General features: G+C 42.2%; 5 protein-coding genes across 8 annotated transcripts; 2 read left to right on the forward strand and 3 right to left on the reverse strand.

Annotated features, from left to right (window-relative positions):
- Nucleotides 1–426: 426 nt before the first annotated feature.
- LOC6614312 (antennal-specific protein OS-C) lies at nucleotides 427–1,096 on the forward strand. 3 transcript variants are annotated; one of them, XM_002038716.2, is made up of 3 exons: nucleotides 427–541; nucleotides 594–771; nucleotides 826–1,096. In XM_002038716.2, exons 1-3 carry the CDS (start codon nucleotides 452–454, stop codon nucleotides 963–965), a joined length of 408 nt encoding a protein of 135 aa, XP_002038752.1. In that variant the 5' UTR covers nucleotides 427–451; the 3' UTR covers nucleotides 966–1,096. The 3 variants fall into 3 exon arrangements, with proteins under 3 accessions (XP_002038752.1, XP_032576289.1, XP_032576287.1); XM_032720398.1 differs by having other exon boundaries at nucleotides 838–1,096; XM_032720396.1 differs by having other exon boundaries at nucleotides 594–1,096.
- LOC116801386 lies at nucleotides 1,060–1,771 on the reverse strand. Its single transcript, XM_032720399.1, has 2 exons — nucleotides 1,749–1,771; nucleotides 1,060–1,698 (listed from the first exon to the last, which is right to left on the reverse strand). Exons 1-2 carry the CDS (start codon nucleotides 1,749–1,751, stop codon nucleotides 1,219–1,221), a joined length of 483 nt encoding a protein of 160 aa, XP_032576290.1. The 5' UTR covers nucleotides 1,752–1,771; the 3' UTR covers nucleotides 1,060–1,218.
- A 1,680-nt stretch (nucleotides 1,772–3,451) lies between these two features.
- On the reverse strand, nucleotides 3,452–16,949 carry LOC6614313 (elongation of very long chain fatty acids protein AAEL008004). Of its 2 annotated transcripts, none has more exons than XM_032720395.1 (6): nucleotides 16,560–16,949; nucleotides 6,274–6,411; nucleotides 5,468–5,575; nucleotides 5,328–5,408; nucleotides 4,163–4,624; nucleotides 3,452–4,057 (listed from the first exon to the last, which is right to left on the reverse strand). In XM_032720395.1, the coding sequence occupies exons 1-6, from the start codon at nucleotides 16,560–16,562 to the stop codon at nucleotides 3,872–3,874; spliced, it is 978 nt and encodes a 325-aa protein (XP_032576286.1). In that variant the 5' UTR covers nucleotides 16,563–16,949; the 3' UTR covers nucleotides 3,452–3,871. The 2 variants fall into 2 exon arrangements, with proteins under 2 accessions (XP_032576286.1, XP_002038753.2); XM_002038717.2 differs by lacking the exon at nucleotides 16,560–16,949 and adding an exon at nucleotides 14,593–14,634.
- Nucleotides 16,950–20,936: 3,987 nt separating this feature from the next.
- LOC6614315 lies at nucleotides 20,937–22,021 on the forward strand. Its single transcript, XM_002038719.2, has 3 exons — nucleotides 20,937–21,598; nucleotides 21,672–21,749; nucleotides 21,810–22,021. The coding sequence occupies exons 1-3, from the start codon at nucleotides 21,140–21,142 to the stop codon at nucleotides 21,936–21,938; spliced, it is 666 nt and encodes a 221-aa protein (XP_002038755.1). The 5' UTR covers nucleotides 20,937–21,139; the 3' UTR covers nucleotides 21,939–22,021.
- LOC6614316 lies at nucleotides 21,765–22,547 on the reverse strand. Its single transcript, XM_002038720.2, has 4 exons — nucleotides 22,369–22,547; nucleotides 22,177–22,304; nucleotides 22,010–22,105; nucleotides 21,765–21,958 (listed from the first exon to the last, which is right to left on the reverse strand). The coding sequence occupies exons 1-4, from the start codon at nucleotides 22,373–22,375 to the stop codon at nucleotides 21,902–21,904; spliced, it is 288 nt and encodes a 95-aa protein (XP_002038756.1). The 5' UTR covers nucleotides 22,376–22,547; the 3' UTR covers nucleotides 21,765–21,901.
- Between the last annotated feature and the right edge of the window lie 53 nt (nucleotides 22,548–22,600).

Consider the following 22,600-nt stretch of genomic DNA (forward strand, 5'->3'; position numbering starts at 1 on the left):
TCGAGTTTGATTTAATTATACCTGTGGAAGAAACGCGTTCCGTGTGCGTAAGTACGATTTATGGCTCGCGGCGATTGAGATTGAGCCGGGCCCAAAAAACTACCTGTCTGCGTGGCAGCTTACCTGAGCTCTCTCGCTTGACCAAAAGCGAAGTTGGTGGACCTGGTTTTGTGGCCAGCCACCAGCGCAGAACAAACTGCACTCGTCGGCGCATTCCAGGCCAAAATATGCTGAGTTGCAGGGTGTTTGGAGAGTCAGAGTCTGCCGACTCCACAAGGTTGCCGAATAGAACTCAAATTGGTTTAGCTGGGCCACACCAAAATTGACCAATTTCTGCATTACCCTGCATATTATCTTTGTCCGATTAAGAGACATGCAAGTGTCATTAGCCCATTAACTGGGAGCTATATATATGGCAGGCGGGTGCGTAAGCCCCAACCAAGTTGACAAAATGGGTTTTCACATGGGACGACAGCTGCTACTCTCCGGATTCCTGCTGGTGATGCTTCAGATGGTGACCCAAACACAGGCCAGGCCACAGGTGATTGACGAGTATAATCAGTGCGAACATGCATAACTCAATCCGCCATCAGGATGTGATCACAGTTGCCGGCGAGGAGACGGAGGTGGTGATCAAACAGGAGGGCGATGGCGATGGAGACGACGATGACTCCTCCTCCGAGGAAACAGTCGAGGATTCCGAGGAAAGCAGGCGCAGGCGACGCGAGGTGAATACGGACAACACGCCATCGGCTCGAGCGGTCATTCCAGGTTTGCCAGATCCGGCCACCATAATCAAGATCGCTGAGCTTTTTCAATCCGTAGGCGAGCAAGTAGTCCCCATTCTCTTGGAGGCCATTCTTCCCAGCGTGGATGAAGCGGGCGATCGCTTCGCAAGATCTCTGCAATTTCTGAAAAACTTGACCCCTGCCTCCGAATTGTTTGGCGTCGAGAAGAACGAATAGACCAGCCAAATTTCAAGTGACTACCATGGAAGGAACTGGACCGGAACTGGTTTGACTTTTGTATCTGCATAGTGTATCTTAAACAAGTGAATAATATTTTGATGTAGTTTGGTTTCTTGAGTTTCTTGAAAGTATATTCGTTTATTTACATTATATTAAGACATGGTAAACATATTGTCCTATAAGAGGTATTTGTACTACCCTTAATTATTTTATTTTGGTTACTTCAATATATAAGCTCTCAGATTGTTGTTTAACCTTTTGATTCAACTATTTCATTTTCCGAACTGGTTAAAATATAATAGCTATTGAATCCAGGCCTCTCCCTACAATTTCTTTCGAAATTTCCAAATAAAATGTCAATTACGCTATCGATTGCATTCGACATGCTTTCGCCACACAGAAGGCTTTCCGTGAAAACTTTGTGGATAAGTGGGTGAATGGGCTTGTCTAGGCACACTTCATTGAGCCTGTCCAAAATTCCACTAACCATGCCATGGATCACTTTGGCAACCAAGTTCTTCTCTTTGAAAATATCCGTGCAGTGCTTATAAAAGTTTTCCGTATAGTCTCCCAATATAAGTTGTGTTGTTTGATTGGTTCTAGGCCGTATGACATTCGTCTTTGGTTTCACAAGGCTTCTATAACGACTCCTGATAGCTGTCCTTTGAGCCCCTAACACGCAGGGCAATATAACTACCAGGATGCAGGATACTAGCACGATAAAGTGACGCTAAAAAAGAATGCATTAACCTGGGGAAACGATTTTAGGCAGTACATTACCATATTATCCGCTTGCCGTTCGAATTGCTTTTGATATCTTTTGCTGAACTCGAAATCCTTTCCGCTTTGCAAACTTTTGATTTTCCGCTTCGTGGTTCATAACTAATTCAGTTAGTGCTCTTTGCATACGACACCTAAAAGGTCTTAATAATATAGTTATGTTGTTTTTAAAGTAGTTTGCCCATCCACAGGCTTAGAGCCTGCATAAAAATACATCTCGGTTAGAATGTGGTAACTTTGGAGGCAGGCACTTCTCAGTATTCGGTGATCGTGTTCTTGAGGCTAATATGGGCAATTTATTTTACCACAAATCAGTCCCTAGGTAATGAGAATCGATCGGAAGCTGTTCATTAGGTAGTAATGAAATAATTATGCATGGCGTCCTATCCGTGTTCCTGTCTGCTTATTGCCAACAAAGTATTGGTAAATAATTTGCATAAAGTCAGTGTACACGGTTCTGCTGGTTCGCATTCTGCGAGGAACCCTCAGAAGGTCTACATATGCCCATGCAGCTTCTCATTAACCATAATGACCTGACATGCCTACTATTCCTGTAATAAGTTTTTCTGACTTCTTTTGGAGGCGTGGCAACTTCACATCAGTTCGAGGCAAGGTCAAATACCTTTTGATATTAAACTTTTTGTTGAATCTTTTTTAAATCTGATGTATCTGTACATTTTCGTGGGCCAAGCCTTCACAGGTGAATATTAAATATTCTTTGAAATTCGTTTGATCATCTTTTCGCGGCATGCAGCAAAAATACATTTAATAGATAAATTACAAAAACCTAGTTTAATACTCGAAACATACGATCAGCTAGCACTTAGCTCAGTTGATCGTCCTGTCCTACCGTCCGTATCATGGAAGATAAGCTATAAAAGAACTATACAAGTCAGAAAGATTGGGACCTTAGAGATGTTGATGGGCCGTCAGCTTGTTCTAGGATACCACGTCCTCTCTAACCCCAAGAAAATATTGAATTTTATCCCACTAGCCAAGTTACGGGTATCTGATTTTCCTATTTGTCCGCGGAACATAATATAATGCATCGCAGAACTCCAGGTCTATCAGCATAGCTACTATTGTCATTGCAAAGACAAATATATGGATCTAATGTGTTCAAAACATTCTCATTAAATTTCCCGTCCCGTCCTCTTATTAAAACATTAAACTTTTCAAAAAGTATAACTATTTTTAAGATCGGTAGAACTTAAAACTTTTTACACGTTGGTGATTGTTTTGACATTTTATTCAGCTGTGAACCCTAAAAGTATTCTTCTCTATTTTGTATGTAAGTCGGGATGTATGTAAAAAACTGGGCTCACAATAGTTCTGTCGACGATCTCAAGGTGGCGCCACCAAATTTAACGAAAATGTGTTACTAAATTTGCATGATAATCAAAGGGTTTCAGATAAATCACTCAGTCTTTATCACCATCTTTATCTTTATTTTGTGACACTCCCTGATAAAAAAAATATAATTTTATCTAAAAATTATTAACTTAGGAATAAAAAAGAAAAGATAAGTCGCTACGTTTTAATCTCGAATTTATTTATAAAATAAAAACACATTTCTTTTGTTCAAAACAATCCATAGAAATAAAATACACGTATTAAAAAGCGTCGCTTGCATAAAGAAAAATACAAAATTGTACAGCGATAGATACGGAAAGCGGAAATACACTTGGGAACGGATCCTGGACTCTATTGACCATCGCCTCGTCCCCGAAAGGGTGTACTTAAGTATTCAAAGTAGATGAAGGCCGTACCACTAAATTAGCAGCAGGTATAAACGATCTATGTACATGAACATGGATGACGGGATGCGGAGAGTGTTGGGGGCAAAATGTGGATAAATTTGTAGCTGATAAATGATCGATGGACAGCGGTATGCCAGCGATTTGTGATCCTTACGTGCGATCACCATGGATTGTCCATGAAATAATGTTTTTGATTCCTTGTCTTCAATTGATCTTGGTGCGAATTCGATTTGGCTTAGATGTAGGCTTGGACTCCCTATGCTTACGTTTAATTTAAATGTACGGTATTTTAATTAGTAGCGTAATTAATTTATGCTTATGTGTGTTTCATGTTTGGCTGGCTGGCTGGTTGGCTGGCGGCGCTCACTTGTTGCCGGCGTTCACGAGCACGCGCTGTCTCGTCGAGGAGTTCAGGGCCGGATTGCACATATCCGTGGAGAACTTGTGGAAACCGTTGGCCTGGCCGTTGCTGGTTGGCGCCACATCGCCATCCTTGAGCGCCTTCACGTGTCCGTTGGCATGTCCGTTCGCCTTCACCGCCGCTTTGTCCTGGAGAAAAAGAACATTTGGTTGAATATATGCTTTAATAAGCTTTTTAAAAATGCTTATACATACTAGCCTTTGGCTTTAGTATAACATAGCTAGCATTCTTACCTTTCCATCGCGCTTCACATAGGCACGCTTGTAGAAGTTTGAGAACAGGAAGTAGAACATAACCGCATGGGCTCCGATGAAGTAGGCGAAGCCGATGGGGTAGTTGCAGTCGTTCTTGAAGAACAGCTGGAAGGAGTGCACCATAACCAGGACGAACTGGATCATCTGCATCACCGTCAGGTACTTCTTCCACCACAGGTACTTCTGCACCTTGGGTCCCATGGCGGCCAGCATGTAGTAGGCGTACATGAAGATGTGCACGAAGGTGTTCAGGAAGCCGAAGAAGGTCGAGTGGCCACCGGGGGTGAACTTGACGCCCCACCAGACGGAGACGGGCATGATGCCGTGGTGGATCACGTGCAACGTGGACACTTGATCGTACCGCTTACGCATCACAAAGAAGAACGTGTCGAAGAACTCGGTGAACTTGGAGAAGTAGTACCACCAGCAGCCCTCAGCGGTCTGAAAAATTTAAAGGACATGTTATTAGTTATTTATATTTACCATTAGTAGAAGGGTTTTAATAAATTAAACAGTTGTCCTCAGAAGTACTTGCCAAATGTTTTCTAGCAATAATTTCCTCAAATTACTAAAGTAAGTATAGCTTACGATTATTTCTTAGAATTTTTATAGAAATTTAAATTTTGGTCAAAACTAATATTTGTGCTCATTCCTATGCCATATTTCAAGCATTTATTGTTATGCTAAAAATAATCACAGCTTGGGCAGATCGATTCCGTTTGGCCTGGAACTAACGGTTGGACAAATCCCAAGTTTATCAATAACAAGAAAATTGGTGATTTGCAAAAATCTTTCGCCTGGCAACTTTCTAAGACCGCCACTTTCTTTGGGTCATTTACCCACTTTAGCCAGCCTGGCGACACACGTGAGATTCCTCAAGTCGCAGAATCCACTGGCCACACAGCCGGCCGGCTTTCAGCATCCATTTCTTCGTGATTAGCATAAGAGAACCTGTCGCCATTGCCGTTTTTCTAATATCTTGTCTCTTCGTGGCCGAAAACTGGTTGCTTACAAAAAATCTGGCCCAGTCAACAAAAGAACTTTGCTATTTGCCAACCATAAGCTAAAATCAGAATTTATAGCCCGATGTTTGAGTATACATATTAGCTTAGCGCGGTATATAGGAGCTTCCACAAATACTTACACGAATCGCTTTGGGCGAGTAGGAATAATTAACGGGCTCGCATCGCAAGTTATAGCCGTTGAGCCATCCACCTATGCAGGACTATAAATGCAAAAGAAGGGAGTAAGTGGAAATTAACTAAAATATATGTGTTATATTACCTCGTAAAAAAGCCAGGCACTGAAGATAACCTGCGCTGCATTGTAAACGATCAAGACTTTGCGGAGCTCGAAAGGCTTTCTGTTTTCCATGAGCTTGGGTCCGAGTACCTGCAATAAGACGTTGATTAGTTGCAGTATAAGGCGTCCTCTTCACCTCCAATCTTAAATCTCACGTCTTGTCTTCGTTGTCTTTGCGTGTCATTTACATAGTCAAACAGAGGCAGAAGCCTGTTGCAGCAATTATCAAATCAAATCAATCGTCGCGACCGACTTTGTCTATTGGTTTTGTGACAAGTTCGTTGCCGAAGTCTTTTGTTTGGCCAACCGCCGTCCCGGCGCGTTCGCCTATCGAATTTAGCAGACATGTGAAAGTAAGTTAAATGCTTTTGTAAAATTATGTATGTGAACCAATGCAAAGCGGGAAACCTAAATAGAAATCGTTTTTCGAATTGATTTTTTAAATTTTGCATAATCTACCGCCGCCTGTGCTTGGGTCACCTTTCGACACTAGCTATTCGAGACGAGCATAGCAGAAATTGCATGGCCCTGAACCCCTAGCTCGGGTTTCACAGTCATTTTGCAATGCAATAAAGCGAAACTAGTTTGCAAAAGGATCCGCATAATCAGCAGATGAGAATCTGCCAGTTCTGGTCTCCGAAATCAGCGTAAATTACCCCCATCGGAATGATGTTGTTCTGTTCTGTTCTGTTCTGTTTAGTCCATTTTTTGTTCGATTACATTCAGCTGCGCCTGGCCCCCACTCCAATAATTATGGATTGGTGTTTCCCCAAACTCGGACCACTTACCTTTACAATGTACGCGTATGTCAGACTGATGGCTATCGTAGGGAACGGCGAGCTCATGAGCGGGTAGTCTCGTGTTCGCGGATCGGATTTGTTGTCCATCAGATCCCGCCAGCCGTCGTAGAACATTGTGAGGTAATCCTGCAAGTGTAAAGACCAAAAAGATGGCAGATAAGTCATGTGTGCTAACTGGGAGTGGCTAATCACCCAGGCCACTTAGCGAGATCAAGTGTCAAATCAATAAATTTGAATTGCTATTGCAAAACTGCCGTTTCTGGCAAAATGAGGCAATTTACAAGCTAGGTTCACAATGGCAGACAAATGACTGATTATGAGTATTGGGCGTTTGGCTTTGGGTTATGGTTTTAATTAAACGTTCCCTCTCAGGGAATCAATCACACATGCTGTAATGGCCAAAAACAAAGGAAACCGTTAACCATTCTAGTTGGCCGAAAAACCATTTGGCGCGAGTTTCCGCAAAAAGCTTACCATTAGCCGACAAACCGTGATTTGGTATCATATTTGTGCGCGGTAATTTCCCATTGTCGATTAGCACTCGGCGATGCCAAGCTCAAAAGTATATACATCGAAATAAAAAGAAAAATCTTGTAGAAAAACTGGTGCAGCCGACTGGCGGCGATGTTGCAATCCGCAATGGCCTCTTGTCCATGTGATAAATAGCCAAACAAAACAATCTAGAAATGAGTCGACGGCCTGACCGACTGACTGACTGCCATAGATGTTGGGGAAGTTTACAGGGGATGCCAGGAAAAGCTAAACCAGTTCCGCCAGTGTTAATCGCCGCTTAAATAGTTAAATACCTGACTGGCGGCAATTAAAGAAAACAGCGCTACTCTTAATTGCAGCGGGGGTTGTAGCCGTTTCCACAGAGGGGTTAGGGTTAACTTAATTGATTTGAACGAACCAGGGCCGTATGTGTGTGTCTGGATACTGGATAGCGGAATGTCAAGGGAAGTCCACAATTTGAAAGCTGTCAATTAAATCGATACCAGCATATATATCTCAATTATTGAGTTAAGAAAGCTCTTAATGATTTGCAATTATAATGGAAAATCTAGCCTCCGCATTGGCTCTTTCCTGACTTGGTTTAGTCCGTAATTAAGGAAATATTTCAAGCAGTGCGAAACTAGAAAGAACTGGCATTTAAAAATTTATTGTTTTAATTTGACAAAAACAAATGCAATTTTACAGCCTTGTTCCAAATGCCATATCCGTAAAGAATACCTTTTTAACTCAAGCGGAAATGGAGTGTAGAATACCTCCTATATTTCTATAATAACAAATCACACAACCAGCTAATTTTTGCAAAGCAAAATATACTTTTCATAGTTTTAACCAATTTAATACTGAAATCAATTTCCTTGAATATAACAATAGCCAATAAAGTTCATTGGCTTATTATTTCATAATTATATAAATTAACAAATTGCCTCGTGTGTGTGTGTGTATTTTCGATTGAGGGGGCTTTTAATGTTCGAGTTATGTGGACTGAATTGTATGTAATTTGGCTCTAGTTTTGGCCAAAAGCCTTGCCTTTCGACTTAGTCGGAGTCGCGGAAAAGTGGACTGGCCAAAGTAGTCCGATTCTTACCCAGTTTGTCCAAAGCGTTTATTTTTATTATTTTTTTTTTTTTTTTGCATAACACGTAAACACGAATCTAAGTGACCAGATGTCTCAACTTCACCACTGGCCACCAAGAGCTCATCAATCATTCTGTGCTGGCAAGCCTCCCGAGCACTTGCTGCACCAACATGACATGAACATCTGAATTGGTGGATGGATTGGGAAAAACAATGCTCATTTGTCGCCTGGCCAGCTAAGTAATCATCATCGGTGGAGGAGCGGAGGAAGTTCGAGCAGTTCGCCGATCGAGCGTTGAAAGCCTCGTCATGTCGTTTGTTCATTAATAAGACGAGTCTGCCATTACGCCGCCAGGTGAACTTACTGACCGACTGGGTGTGGGTGTGGCCAGCCATCTGTAATTGCTGGTTTCGGGCAGAACCGCACCGTCCAAGACGAACAATTTCATCTATCTGACGCATGGTAGCCGTGTTGCAAGATTTATTGAAATTTCAGCCACTGTCGGCACATGACTGGCAAATTTTTCTTTTACACATCTGACGTAATTTGGGAATACTCTCGGCGGCAGCCAGTGAAGCGTCTTAGGACGGACTTTGTCGATGATGGTGGGCATGTGGCCGTCATGATGATTCAGGTCGGGGCCTGGGCTGGGCTCTATTAACCAGGTCACAAAGTCCGGAAGAGACAGCATCGCATCCCAACAATGTCGTCGTTGATTGCATCTAATTAAGATTCACTTTCCGACAGAGACTCTGGCCAAGATTTTCACTTTTTTAGGTGCGTGCTAGTTAATTGATTTTTTAGGCACTAGCTGGAAACTTGAAAGTACAAAGAGCAGTCTTTGAATACTCTAACGGGATAGGGAAAATTACGAAAACATAAGTGGAGATAACTCGCAACAAATTACATCATATAAGCCCCATAATTAATGTTCCCCGAAACTCCCATAAATTATTATGTTGTGATGTTTACCCATCTGAATTTCCATATTTTATATCTCATCTATCACTTCTCAATGATATAATAGAATGTTTTTCTGATTTATAGGGACTATATGGTAATTGCAAGAGTTTGGCCTCTTCCGGTGGGGAAACTTTTTCGAAGTACTTCGCAGCTTTTTGGAATGTTGACATCACACCTGGTGTGGGTGAGTGTAAATCAAGTGTAAATTTGACCAACTAAAGCCGCTATTATGCCAGACACCGACAGTACTTATTAAGCTATTTGCATTGAGCTCTTCCTGGCCAACTGACGTAGGTCAGCAGCAGCTGTTTTAATTTCACATATTTTATGCCATTTGATTAAGGAAAATTACTAGCGATGGGCGTCATAAAACCCGTTTTCACACACTATCTGGGTGAGATCCATTAAGAGGAAAATAGTATATACTTAACACGTATTATAGTGCACTTGCTGGCGGAGTCAAAGTCGGAGCTATAGCCGACCACTAAGCGCAATTAAACTTGATTGTCGGTCTGCGCCGGCATTTGCCTAGTTCGGATATATCCGAAAATTCCGTGACTTTATGTCGCTGCATTTCCGACTGCATGTCTTTGTATTGTTTGGGGGGTGGGGGACTTAGATTTGCCCCAGTTAGAACCGATATATGCGGCCTTTGCAACCGGCTCTCGATAAGTGGCCAAAAGGAAGTTCAGATCCATTCCGGAACCAAATGGAATTTCATTCATAATTGCGTGGCTTTGTGCGGCCGCCGATCTGTTTATCCCATGATCTGGCATAATTCGATCTATCATGCGAAGCCATTATTTGTCATGTCTAAGCTGGCGAGCCGTTGCTTGTTTTCGTGATTTTATCAAAGCGCAAACAAAAGACTTAAGACACAAACTCGCCGCAGCAGCAAGTGCGCGGGCGTGGGCGCTAAAGTTCGACAGTCATCGCCGCTGATGGTCTTTCAAGTAGTGCGCACCACAGTTGCATTAATGAGGCGACTCACATATACCACATTAGCTAAGTTCCTAGCGCTGTTTTGAATACACAAGCACGACAACATCGTTGAATGCGATTTATTTGAGTCTGCGATTGCAATAAAATTAATGTCCATCTGGGTGGTCGGGGAATTGAAGCTGGGACGTAAACAAAATTAACTGGTCATCTGTAAGCTCGGGGCAAGTCTTAAATTATAATTTTGACGCGAAATGCGCGGTTTGTTGAACTTTGTTTTTGCCAAGCAAATTAAATAAAATATAAGAATAAGGACAAAACAAATGGGAACCGGTATCTGTAAGAATCAAAAATTAGCCATAGGTATATATATTATAAATATACGCATAAGTTCTAAAGTTCGACTGCTTATGGGGGTTTTTTGTTTGTTTCGTATCTGCAAAAGGTTGGCCAATATTTGGCAAATAATGATTCATACCGCTGGGCAGACTTCGGAGCTTGTGTAATCCCCTAATCGATTTCTGCCGATTCACGATGATGATGATGTCTTGTCCAGAATTTTAACTTTTTGCCAAGCTGTCTCTTCTCGCCAGTCTGCCGCCAGCTGCTTGGACTTTGGCCCAGCAAATATGGCAGCTGAAAATGTATTGTATTTGCCATTACATAAAGCCGGCTAGCTTTGGTCAGTTTGCGTAAGTCACGGCCGCAAGACAGCAGCAGCAACAGCAGCAGCAGCAGCAGCATCCCAACGCTTGGCCAAATGCTGACCCTTTTTCGCTTTCTTTGATTCACACGCGCTCGCCACCAAATGCTTTCCCTAAAAACCCACAAAAATGCTTCCGTCAGCGGCGGCAGCAGCGGCAAGTGTAAAGCGGCATTTGTAATTGTTGTTTCTGGCCGGGGCGCTGCTGTTGTGCGTTACATTTTAACGCTTCATTATGCGCCATAAAGTTGGACGTGGTCCAGAAAGCCCCGGACAAATGAGCTGAAATGTACAGTGCCCCTGATTTGGGGCATCAGCTGCGGCGGAGACTGCGGCTGTCCGGCGATGAGTTGGCCATTCACCATTCATATCCATCATCATTGTTCGATGTCGCCATCGACGGCAGCAACTCCCCATCTGGCCCTCACCCACCGGGCAGTGACTAAGCCGCCGGACTGGGAACATTTTGCCGGACAATAATTGTTTTTAGTCGCACTTGGCTGCGACAAATTGTCGCCCTAATGTGTTGCCAGTGACTGTGTAATAAGCGATTGGCGGTGAGACGGCTCATTGTGTTGGGCAAGTGGCCGGACTAGCTGGCCGTCAATCATGCTGTGATTCAGTATTTGAATATCTCAATCAAGGCAATTAAGAATTTGGCATACCAAAAGATTGGATCTGGATATTCAAGTAAAAACCCTCAATACAATTTATTCAATTTGAGATTAAGGCTTATTTAATTATATTATTAAATATACTAAATAACAACTTATTCATTTGAATAAGCGAAAAAGGTAACTGACTTTTTGGGTTTTGCTTTTCTCAGTTCTGTTTCTAGGCCGAAAATCCCCAGGGTTTTATGGTTCACATTCCCGCTTGGCTTTTGTTGACTTAACTAATTAATACCACTATTCCGATTTCAATGCCAGCGTCTTAAGCTCTTTTTTACAGTTTATTATTCATTCGAGCGGGGGGAAGAAGTCGAAGGCATTCATCCCGATGCTTGCAAAATAAAAATTCCACGAGTTGACTGCATTTGTGGTCATTCAAATTTGTTCGGCTTTGCACAATTTCACCCAAAAGATAATATAAATCAAATGGGCGGCGGACAGAAATATATTTGCTAGCATTTGCTTAGTGCCGAGTGGCAGAGTCGACAAAGCAATTAAATTATCAGCGATAGAGCAGCAGTCCCAATCGGCCAACAAAAATGTTATTAACACTTTTCAACATGTTGGCAATTAATTAACCCAAGCGTCCGAAATCCCGAATCCCCCCTGCTCTACCCGCTCGCGGACTGTAAGTTCCGTCCCAGGCCATCCATAAAAAGTATCTGACGGGCTTGAATTTCAAATGCATAATTGGGAAGACAACAAAGAGCGTCGAGCGACTGGACTGGCGGAGAGAAGAAGATGATATAGGTGTTGAGGCTGCGATGTAGTAACAGACATCAGTTCAAATCTTTAACATTTTAGTACGTATGTATTTCTTTACAAGGCCAACCGGCCGAGCGGGGTTTACTGACTGGGATTTTGGCTTTCTGGTCTCCGAATTTATTTTGTTACTTTTTGAGATATTTGCAATTGGCCTGGCGAGAGAGATTCAGCATTTGCGGCATTTGCATTTCTAAACCTCTTTCTTTGATTTGATTTATTTTAACGACTTTTATATAAGTCTCATCTGCCAGGGCGGCACTAAGCAATTTGCACAGTAAGAAAAAATTATGGTTTCCCGTTTGTAGAGCCGCATAATTGTCCAGCTCAACACTTTTACTTTCCCAGCAAGAGCTGCCGCAGCAGCGGAAAAGAAAAAGCAATGAGAGATAAATTTAAAGGGCCAAACTGGTTTCAACCCATATGAGTGGAGCATGTGGATCGGCGATCGATCGAAGCCGATTGGAGCTGAGACCCAAACTCGTGTCGCACTTAATGATTTTCTATCATTAAAGAAAAAATCGAAGCCGATTGGAGCTGAGACCCAAACTCGTGTCGCACTTAATGATTTTCGATCATTAAAGAAAAAAATTGCTTTGTATGGCGGGGCCAAAGAAAAATCAAACACAGTCGCACGAACCTGCGCAACATAAAAATCAATTTATAGGTCAAGTTGAGCGCAGCCAACAGGGGGGATCAAAAGAAACACAGGGGCGTGCGAGGTGGGGGCTTGTGTATACGAATCTGTATCTGCAACTGGCATTCGGAGTTAACATTCAGGTTCAGACCGCGACTTTTACTCCGGCAGCATCTTGTCTAATATGACAAGCGATGATGCAACACGCCGCGATTGGTTGAATGCGTAAACAAATCTCCGGTAAATGGAAAGCCGCCAAGAAAAACACCAGAAAATACAAAAAAAAAGTATTAATAATAAGACAATAAATCACCGTTTCCAGCCCGCTGATCGATTCCCGGCTCTTGTGGGTCAAGTTGAAAATGCAGCGTGCGTTTTTAAACTTTCAAGCGAATACCAGGAAGCGCGCGACTTGCACGCGATTGAAATCGCAGGCGATTTCCTAACCGAGTTCGGAAAAAAACGCGCCAGCAACATGTGCAGCATATGCACTTGCCACACAACAACAACACGATGTGCGCGGGGCCTATATGCGTCCGCATTTGTGTGTGTTTCGCCAGAGAAGTCTTGACTCCGGCAACTTTTAAAAGCAGCTAAATCGCGGCCCAAATCGCCAGTAATTAGTGCAAGACATTTTTTCCGAGTGTATGTTGTTGTTTTGCTGCTGCTGCTGCCAAGGAAGCGGTGTTGTTGCTCTCGGGGGCGGTTTACTCCGCTCACTGAACGCAGCAGCGTTTCAAGTTGCAAGTTGTTGAAATTCACACAGAAAAAAATCAAGAACTCTGTATATATATATGTATACATTTTGATTATAATACAATTTGTTTAATATTTAAAATATTACAATGAATGAAGACAAATAAGGTCAAAAGTTAAATTACTGATTATATACCAATTTTAATTAACTAATATGCATTTTATTTGAGCATAATTTGATTTTGAAAATAAACTTATGTATATTAGTTGTAATTTTCCATGTTATTCACTAACTTTTTAGGTCAGTCAGAAATCTGGTAACATGAAGAAGTTTCAAACTTCGAAACCTTTGAGCATTTTTTTGTTGATATAATTTTATGATTACCATTTTTTGTCAGTGCTAAGCAGTTTTTGCAGCAACTAAAAACTCAGTCAGTAGTCAAGTGCACAGCTGCAAATACTCAACAGGTTGGCTAAATGTGCGTAAATGTAAGTGAGTTCCCCAAATAACATTTGAAAGCCTCAATTCGGGGGAATATATTTTAGCTGATTCATTCTACATTGCGTTTGTCAGGCCGCCAATGTTGATTTTTTCGTGTGGCGTTAATGTTAGACGCTTGCATTGCAACCTACCATCTGGATTCAGGCATTTAATATACAATTCGAATTGGGAATGACGAACTTTGGTTTTCGTCCCTGCTGCCATTTCCCAGCCTAAAGTTCTCTGCCCCCAAGCCCGTAAATCACTAGCCACACAATTAAACAAGCAATGACTTTTAGCCCTCAATCACTTTACATTCGAGTATTTATCAGGTTTTTTTCTGTCCACTAATTTAAATTTTGTTTTTGCCCCGCAATGTTGATTATTTAATTATTTTGTGTTCGGATTAAAAGTGTCGAAAATATATTAATGCAAATGCGTTCGTCGCTTTTAAATGGAATTTATTTATTTAATTTAATGTTGTACGACAAAGAAATTTTTAGAAAATATTATTATACATTTTTTAAATACTTAAAAACCACTTTGAATTCGCACTGATTTAAATAAGTTTAACCACGAATTCGGTATGACAGCATGACCCACTAAATAATTTAATTTATACAAAGAAATTCATCCAACCGACCCAGTTGAAAGCGACAAATATGTATAAATTAATTGATTTTTTCGGGAACGAAGAGTTTGGAAAAATGGCAAAAAAAGGCACTCAAAAAACTGTAAAATATGCAAGCCAGCGTGTTTGAATAATAATTTAAAAGCTGTTATTTTTAGTGTTTTTAACACCTTTACTGGCATAACTTCTCTGTCTAATCTGCAACGAGCAATAATTGATTTTCAAATGACACTTACTTCAATCACGGGCCGATAAGAGTCCATTAATGTAATCATTTTGAGGTACTCTCCGTTTAATGGTCTCTTTACGTTTATCTACAGCGAATTCCTCTCTTTGCTTGCGTTATCAGTTTTTAAGTGTTAATTTGCTCGGATATACACAGCCAGCACAAAAAACTTACTGAGAGACACGCACTTTTTTATGTTGAACAATAAACCTTTGCCCAAATGGCAGATTCGCAATTGAAGTGGACGAAAACCAGCAAGCTACTGAGAAAATCGCGCATACGCCGTGTGGAGCCAAACAAATCGAAATGGAGCAGCGAATGCACTGCGATTTGAGTCACATGCGGCAAGCGTTATCTCACACACACACACTAAGTACTAAGAGGGCACTCTGCCTATGGTTTTGTGTTTACTATATGCTCTCTACGTATTTCTCTTACCAAAAAACAGCTGAGTGCCGAGCGGCAGTCAACAATAAAGCGACGTCAATGCGGCTGAGACTGGCTCTCCAATGTGGCTAACTGCCCCACAGGGAATGCAAGCAAATCGGCTGATTAAGGCACATTTTTTTATTATGATCACTTGGCGGGCGCTGCACAGTTTGGCAGCTTGGTGGCAGTGGCTCTGGCCAACAAGCAGCCTCAAACAACCAATACCCATAACCGATAGCCAACTGGCCTAGTAAAATTCGCCGCCAGCGCCTGTGCACTTTTCAGTGTCAAAAGAGGCAACACAAAAATGCGGCAAAAGTCCCAGTCAAAAATAAAATCGAGGTGTAATAATTATTGTGTAAGAGGCCAAAAGGAGAAGAAAACAACTCGAAGATTTGAATAAGTTTCGATTACTGGGTTGCCTGCTTATTTTTTTTTTCTTTTTTTTTGTGAAATGGTGCAATGCCAGTGATCATTAGCCAGCGGCAGCGGCGGCGATTGGTTAACCCACTGGGGTTTTTTCTCTCGAATTTGCAGAGCTGCTGAATGAATATGAAAATCACTGGATTTCTACACCCAGCAGCATCTGCAATGATGGGCCGAAAGCATAAGTAAGGTGGACGGCACAAATGAGTCGCCTTGCCCTGAGTGGCTATCATTTCACCTGCGCTCCGATCGCCAGTGTTATCCCATATCCCCGGACGAGATTCAAGGTCAGCGCTGCACTGCATTTCCGTGTGAAATGTTGTCGGGCCAGTGAGCTGGTGAGCTGGTGGGCTAGTGAGCTGGTGAGCTGGTGAGCTGGTGAGCTGGTGAGCTGGTCAAAGCCAAAAGCCAGCCTTCACTTCACTTGACCGCCAGCCAGCGATGTTGCTGCTGTAAGTGCTGCTGCTGCAACTGCGGACGTAACACAGCAACAGCTTCGAAATAAGTGCAGCACTTGCAGTTTCTGTATGCACTTTTCGCGTAGCTCAAGAGCGAATGGCTCTAGCAAAACAGAACCGAGCAAAACGCTCATGTTTTGGGGCAGAAAGCGGGGGAAAAGCGGGCGAAAAGCGTGGAAAGGTCTGCGCGGAGTCGGCAAAAATGCATTGGGGAAAAGACATTGGAAAACCTTGCTAGCGAATGTGTACTTGAAAACGAAAACCAGTTGCTGGCGTGCGGTTTTTTTCCATTTCCAAAAAAAGCGAATAAGAACCAGGAATGGCTGCTGCTCTAGCGGTTTTCTCGATTAATAATTTGCTCAATTAATTTTAACGGCTGCATTGCGGATATTCATGATAGCAGCTTTATTTTGTTTTTTATTATTAATTTCTTGCTTAATAGCAGCACACGAGTCGTGTGCAAAGGGTCATTTGTGGGTTTTGGGATTTAACGGAAAGCCCAAGTCAACGTATTCGTATGTGTATTCATTTATTCAGGCTTGCATGTTGGGGGTCGGCATCGAAATTACTGGTTGCAAAGCCATTTTAATAAAGGAGCTTGCCAGTGGCATCAATTTTCCGTTGAGTCACACTGGGTGTTCGGTCGGGAAGCCCCGCTACTTACCATTGTGCTAAAATTCGCTTTAACAGGTACTAGATGCGCGTTTATCTTCCGTTTGCTATAAGGAAACTTGACTAATTTACAGAGATTCTCTCGACTTTTGCATACGATTTATCACTTGTTAGCGCACTATCCTTGTTCTTTTCGTTTCGTTTCTTTTTTTTTAGCTTTTATGTTTTTAGTTATTGTTTTACACACGCACACACTGTTTGACCATCGTTATACGGTTTTATGGTTTCTACATCACTGTTGGGCGAATTGCTGCTGATGCTGCTGTTGCGACCGATCTGCCGCTGCTGCTGCTCCGCTGGACTTTACTGGACTTTACTGGACAACGACTGGACAGCGACTGGGCGAGCGTGCGCTTTTTACATTCAAATCAAAAACACTGAAATAAGTTTGATTTCGCGCTGCCGCTTTACTTTTATACCGCCTCGCAGTCGTAGGAGCGGACTTGGCGCAGACGTCGACGCAGATCGTCGGCGCCGCCGACCGCTCATTTTCGGCGAGCGTGGCGACGGCGGTGGCGATGGCGGTGGCGTTCAGGTGAGCCGAAGTCGAAAGCTTCGGTCGCTAGCCACAGGTTCTGAGCAACAGGTTGTCGATGTGTGCTCTCGCTCGGACAGCCGAAGCGATCGGGTCGGGCGTCAGGATGCCAGAGCGAGAGCGAGATCGGCCAGCGGCCCTTTGGAATCGAATTCTTGGTATCCACCAGTGGGGGTATCACCTGCCTTTGCACCCACACCCAAGTGCGGCGCTAATTGCCGCCAATCCAAATATCGGAGCGGTACTTTTGCGGCGTCTTGGCAGCGCCGATGATTGCACAGTTCAAAGTTCGGCAAGAATGTCCGTTAATTAACCCCTGCACAGGCCCGGCCCTTCGTATCGGAAAAGTGTGCAAAAAATTAACGTATCCACAAATCAAATCGCAGCGAGGGAGAGCGGAGAAACGGTTGCCAGCAACAAAGCCCCAATCTTTGGATACGTATGCGGTTAAAAGCAGAAGAAGATGGGGCTGCCAAACCAGTTTGTCTCTTGGGCTCTTAAATATTTATAATGACCAAGACTTGGCTTTCCTCCGTTTGCTTCGTGGTGGCCAATAAACGGCCAAAATGCGCCGTGAACTTGTGTGTCCCAAATGGGAAAAACGTCTACCGAGACCTGGATGTTGCAGGCAACCTGGCGGATACTTGATATTTCGGAGGACCCGACGCTTACCTTGTTATTCGTGCGCGCTTAAAACATTACGTAGTCGATTTTTGTGAGCTAAGCAATTAGAGCAGGGGTTTACCAACCGCATGTGGATCGAACTTTGACAGAGGCTTGGTTAACAATTTACTTACCCTTACACTACCCTAATTCTAATTTACCTGCTAAAAATCTCACCGTTACCCTGCACTTTTGCTGCGTTTTTCGACCAAAAACCCAAGCAATGCAACAAAGCAAACATTTGTATTTTTCGTCTCAAAGTCCGCTGCATGGCCGCCGAGCACAAGATATTTTTGCGGAATTCTAACCGAATAACACGTAACTGACCATGTAATCTAGCCGCGCCAAATTAACATGTGCAAACAGTCGGCGGGGGAGACGATGAATATGTATAGACTGGTGGCCCTAAGCTGATCCCATCTCACAGATCCGACACACGCGTCTGCCATATTGGGGGAAGTATGAATACGATCGGTTCAAGGGCTTTCTAGTGGCTGTATGACTAGAGGAAAAGTTCGCAATGAATTGACCATGCTAGATCCGAATGATGCCCCTTATATGGACAGAGATGTCTGGTAATATTTCCGCTTGCTCTGAAATTTTCCATTTGATCATCAGAATTTAGACTGCGACTGTATTCACCAGACATGGATGTGTTTTTCCCAGTTAGAATGCTGCCCTACAGGTCCTTTAACTAATGCCGCTCACGAAAATATATTGTAACACAAGTTTTAGGTGCCGACAAGCCACGCCTAGTTGTAAAATTTATGTGAACAAAAATCAAAATAAATAAGCACTTTATACCCAGAGATACAACCTTGAGCATTTGCAGAAATTTACATACAAATCGAAATGTTAAAGCAATCTGCAAAATATTCATAATGTAATTATAATTATATATTATAATTTATTAACGAAAGTGCACCAGTTCTTCATTTGAGTTCAGTGTGTTAATTTCTCAATGCGATTGCATAATCGCAAAGTTGAAGGAACTTGGCCGCGACTTCCGATCGATTTGACATACTCCGTTTATCCGCCTTTGCTGACCAGAGCGATCCAACCGAAATAAACGGATACCTAATGACCGGAACCGTCAGGTTATTCAGGGCTCATTCCCTGGCGGAGTACAATGACTTTTTTCCAAAACGCTTCAGATCGTTAGTCTGGCTTTTGGTTTTTGGCGAGCACACGCGGCGTATACTTAATAGCGCAACCTTCAGCCCAGAAATATCGACTTCAATTCAAGTCTCAATCGGCCGAGCTGCGCCAGGTGACGATCGCAATGATGCCACGCAGATGGACCACGTCCAATTTTGGTGGTGGTATGGTGGGTGTCGATCGCCGGCCAAAGCCATTGTTTATTGGGCCGAGCTTAGGAGTGTTTTTGTGACTCGAATCCAGCTCTTTGTGGCGCTTGTTTATTTTGGACGCTCGTTAGTAGTATTGGCCTTATTCGCACTTGGCGATAATAAAAAACCAGAGTTCAAGGTTGCAAATATCGTAAAATCACGCGAACGATTAAATAGCTAGGCAGTAGAATTTAAATCGGACTGGTGCTAATGAGCAAATTGGTAGAAGGCGACTGGTATTATCATCTGGGAAAAGCTGCAATTGGTTGGACTGCACCTCCCTGCAGTTGTGCAACCCAAGATGATTGATGCGTTGATTTCGCGATGCCGGAGTCTCAAAAGCCCTCGAAGCCACAAAAGCAGCCGACACGTTGGATTGCAAAACCTAAACACGGTTCGAAAATTAAAAGGTTAGAATCTACAAAATGATACCGAAAATACATTTGTATTTAACGAATTTCTTTGTGAAAAATAATCTTATTGAATCTTTATAAGAAGGTTAATGAAATAGACTAATATTCCAAATATACTAGTTAATACCTCAGTGTATGGCGGCAATTGTTATTTCTGCTGGTGCTTTTCTGATTATTAAATAACGGTTAAGTCAAGTGGCATTTTCCGATTCTGCAAATCATTCTCGCCCGTACATTATCGTGGAATTTGAAGTCTGACGCAATGCAATCGAAAGTCTGAAATACCAAAGACAAGCAAGAATAACAAACCAATGCACGAGTCATTCTCCTTTCAACCCGCCCCCAACGAACCCGTGATTATAACTCAATCCCCATCAAGATCTGCCAATATCTCATGCACTCACGTACATATGTACGAATTGAAAAAGATTTAAAACAATAAAGCCTGAATTAACACGGCTTCCCATTCAGAGCCACTTCGGTCAAATTTGTCGACTGCTTTCTGAGCAAGTTCCGATCACATCGATCAGCGACTAGCTCGTTCGCCCAAAATTCCACAAATCCAGAGAAGTCGCAAACTGCTGACGATGGCGAAGCTGATGAAGACGACAAGCTGGAGATGGAGATAAAGATGGAGGTGCAGATGGAGATGGGGTTTAGTACGCATATAAAAACAAGAGAGACATTAGAAATTGCGCAAGGCGTTCGTGTTTGAACATTGATCGGCCATCGTGAAAATATATCAAGGTCAGCTAGTTGGCACAGAAACCAAACGAATCAGCTAACTAACATTAATTGATGGATCTGTGCGTTCCAAGTCGGGCAATTCAATAGCCTTCCAGCACGGGGGAATTATCTGCACTCCGGATTTGCATAAGAAGAGGTTGTAAATTTTAAATGAATTCAATTAAGCTATATTGCCCAAAAACACGTTTTCATTCAAATGCTAAGTATGCCCCTAAAACTCACGAATAACGGTAAACGGAATGCATTTACGATACTAATGCGAGCATTATAATCAATTCAGCTTGTAACGAATCAATATGTATTCATATTTCAGAACTCAATCATATTACCACTTGCTGTTCAGTTTCTCAGAAAAACAAATTCACGTTTCGCGCCACTCAGATTTGCAGCAATAAGCTTTTGTAAGGCTTCGTCAAAACGCATTGGAAAAATACTATATAAAATACCAATGAAATACTAATGAAACACATTTCACAAAAATTTAAATTATATGGATATAAGCTTCTTTTTAATTTAAAAGCTGTAAAAATGCTTTGCACAGATAGCTGCTTAATTATATAGCAAATATGCGTGCATCAAATATCATAAATTGGATTAGTGGAAACGGGATATTAACATGGATTATATAATGGCTATTTTGGAACAAGCTAGTTTGTTTTCGCAAGTACAAAATCAAAGGATGTAAATGCAAGATGCAAGACCTCTTTGCAATGATATATAGAGAAATATAAAATTATACACGGACCTAATACTTATACTGCGATCTGTGCTGAAAACTGTTCCATTTGAATTTACTTTCAAACCACAGCTGTTTGACCAGTTGGTGGCTAACCCGTTTCACCATCTGGTAACACCTGGTCGAGGAATGGAGCCCAAAGTAACGATCCACAGATATTATAGCCGGCAAGCGAAATATGAAGGAGCCGTGGAAGCGGACTTGGAACTGTGCATCAAGCACTGCGGCGGCGACGTGGTTCGCATCGAACTGGTGAACCGGCTGCATGGAATCCAACTGCAGCGCAAGTTGCGTCGACTACTACTGCTCGTGTTCCTATCCATCGCTTATTTTGTGGGGACCTGCGGGTTTGATAACAGAACGATTAGTTTCCTGCAGCCCCGCATTCTGTACCCACTGATAACATGTGCTTCCGTGGCCATCCTGCTGATCCGATCCACTTTGAATCTGGTGCAGGCGGAGCGTTTGTTCTACAGCTGGGACATGGCACTCCAAATGGAGACGGTGCGCTCCTTTGGCAGGGAATCGATCCTCTGCGTCCAACGGGGACACATCGAAGACATAGTGCTAAACGAAGTTATTGAAGATGTACGAACTATTGCTGATGGACATCGTTAAGGATTCAAATTCTAATGTTTTATTCACGTTGTTTCTCTTTCAGTTGGACGTAAAGTACATGCTAATATTACGTACAAAAGGAAGTCAATTCAAGAAACGCCCTATAATACCCCTATTCAATGTGAGTTCACTTTCGTTCATGTAAACGTATGTATTTAATGATTAAGCTCCTTTTTTCCAGAGTCAATCCCCCTCAATCGAGTGTCTGCAGCACACATATCGCGTGCTGCATAAATATTGGCTGAACAGCACCAAAGACCGATCAGAAGAGTCCTACAGCAAGGACAAGCAGTCCTTAGTGAATTCGTAGTCCTTGGCCATATCGCTGAACTGTTGAAGTATTTATTAAACAGAGACTTAATAACATTTAGACAAACTTACCTGTACCGTGAATGTGGTCTTTTCATCTTCTGGAGGTAGTGGTGGTAATTGTGGAACCTTTAACTCGGATTTGACTATATTGAAATCAGCACGGACCTACGCGAGATTACATGTAATTGTGAATAAAGTAAATACTGCAAATTTGTGATTTTACAATTGCTACTTACCAAATTGTTCAGTTCTGATCTAAATTTCTTTTTGAGTACTTGTCGATAGGTTTTAAGGTACGTGTCCTTGTTGCTGTTTAGTTCCTTCTGGATGTTTTGCAGATCGATCAACTGCTGCAGCGAAAAGTCTTCAAATAATAAGTAGTATTCATGTATTTCTATAACAATAAAGATTAATTTTATTGCGCTTACTTTCCATGGCGTCTATTTTTTGTTTTGAAAATGTGCCAGTGTTGAAAAGGATTAAAGGGTCCTCATTACAGTAATTACACTTTCTACGCACGTCTGTTTCACATCAATTGCCAATTTGTAAAGATTTTATCTTGTACGCTTCTAGACAATTGTTTCTAAGATACAATTGTGTGTACTTTATTGTCCAAATTTTTATATGAATATTTATTTGTGCCAGTTGTTATTTCTGTTT

The sequence above is a fragment of the Drosophila sechellia genome, chromosome 3R, assembly GCF_004382195.2.
Source record: "Drosophila sechellia strain sech25 chromosome 3R, ASM438219v1, whole genome shotgun sequence".
Classification (NCBI taxonomy): Eukaryota; Metazoa; Arthropoda; class Insecta; order Diptera; family Drosophilidae; genus Drosophila; species Drosophila sechellia.

What these genes read in the sequence shown, in the direction of transcription:
- LOC6614316 (XM_002038720.2), bottom strand. An exon ending in GATCAGAACTGAACAATTTG is followed by an intron (nt 22,106 to 22,176) that starts GTAAGTAGCAAT and finishes AATCTCGCGTAG; the next exon opens with GTCCGTGCTGATTTCAATAT. An exon ending in AGACCACATTCACGGTACAG is followed by an intron (nt 21,959 to 22,009) that starts GTAAGTTTGTCT and finishes ATACTTCAACAG; the next exon opens with TTCAGCGATATGGCCAAGGA.
- LOC6614315 (XM_002038719.2), top strand. Translation starts at nt 21,140, where the DNA reads ATGGAGCCCAAAGTAACGATCCACAGATATTATAGCCGGCAAGCGAAA. An exon ending in TAAACGAAGTTATTGAAGAT is followed by an intron (nt 21,599 to 21,671) that starts GTACGAACTATT and finishes TTTCTCTTTCAG; the next exon opens with TTGGACGTAAAGTACATGCT. An exon ending in CTATAATACCCCTATTCAAT is followed by an intron (nt 21,750 to 21,809) that starts GTGAGTTCACTT and finishes CCTTTTTTCCAG; the next exon opens with AGTCAATCCCCCTCAATCGA.
- LOC6614313 (XM_002038717.2), bottom strand. Translation starts at nt 14,631, where the DNA reads ATGATTACATTAATGGACTCTTATCGGCCCGTGATTGAA. An exon ending in CTTATCGGCCCGTGATTGAA is followed by an intron (nt 6,412 to 14,592) that starts GTAAGTGTCATT and finishes TTACACTTGCAG; the next exon opens with GATTACCTCACAATGTTCTA. An exon ending in ATGTGAAGCGCGATGGAAAG is followed by an intron (nt 4,058 to 4,162) that starts GTAAGAATGCTA and finishes CTTTTTCTCCAG; the next exon opens with GACAAAGCGGCGGTGAAGGC.
- LOC6614312 (XM_032720396.1), top strand. Translation starts at nt 452, where the DNA reads ATGGGTTTTCACATGGGACGACAGCTGCTACTCTCCGGATTCCTGCTG. An exon ending in AAACACAGGCCAGGCCACAG is followed by an intron (nt 542 to 593) that starts GTGATTGACGAG and finishes ATCCGCCATCAG; the next exon opens with GATGTGATCACAGTTGCCGG.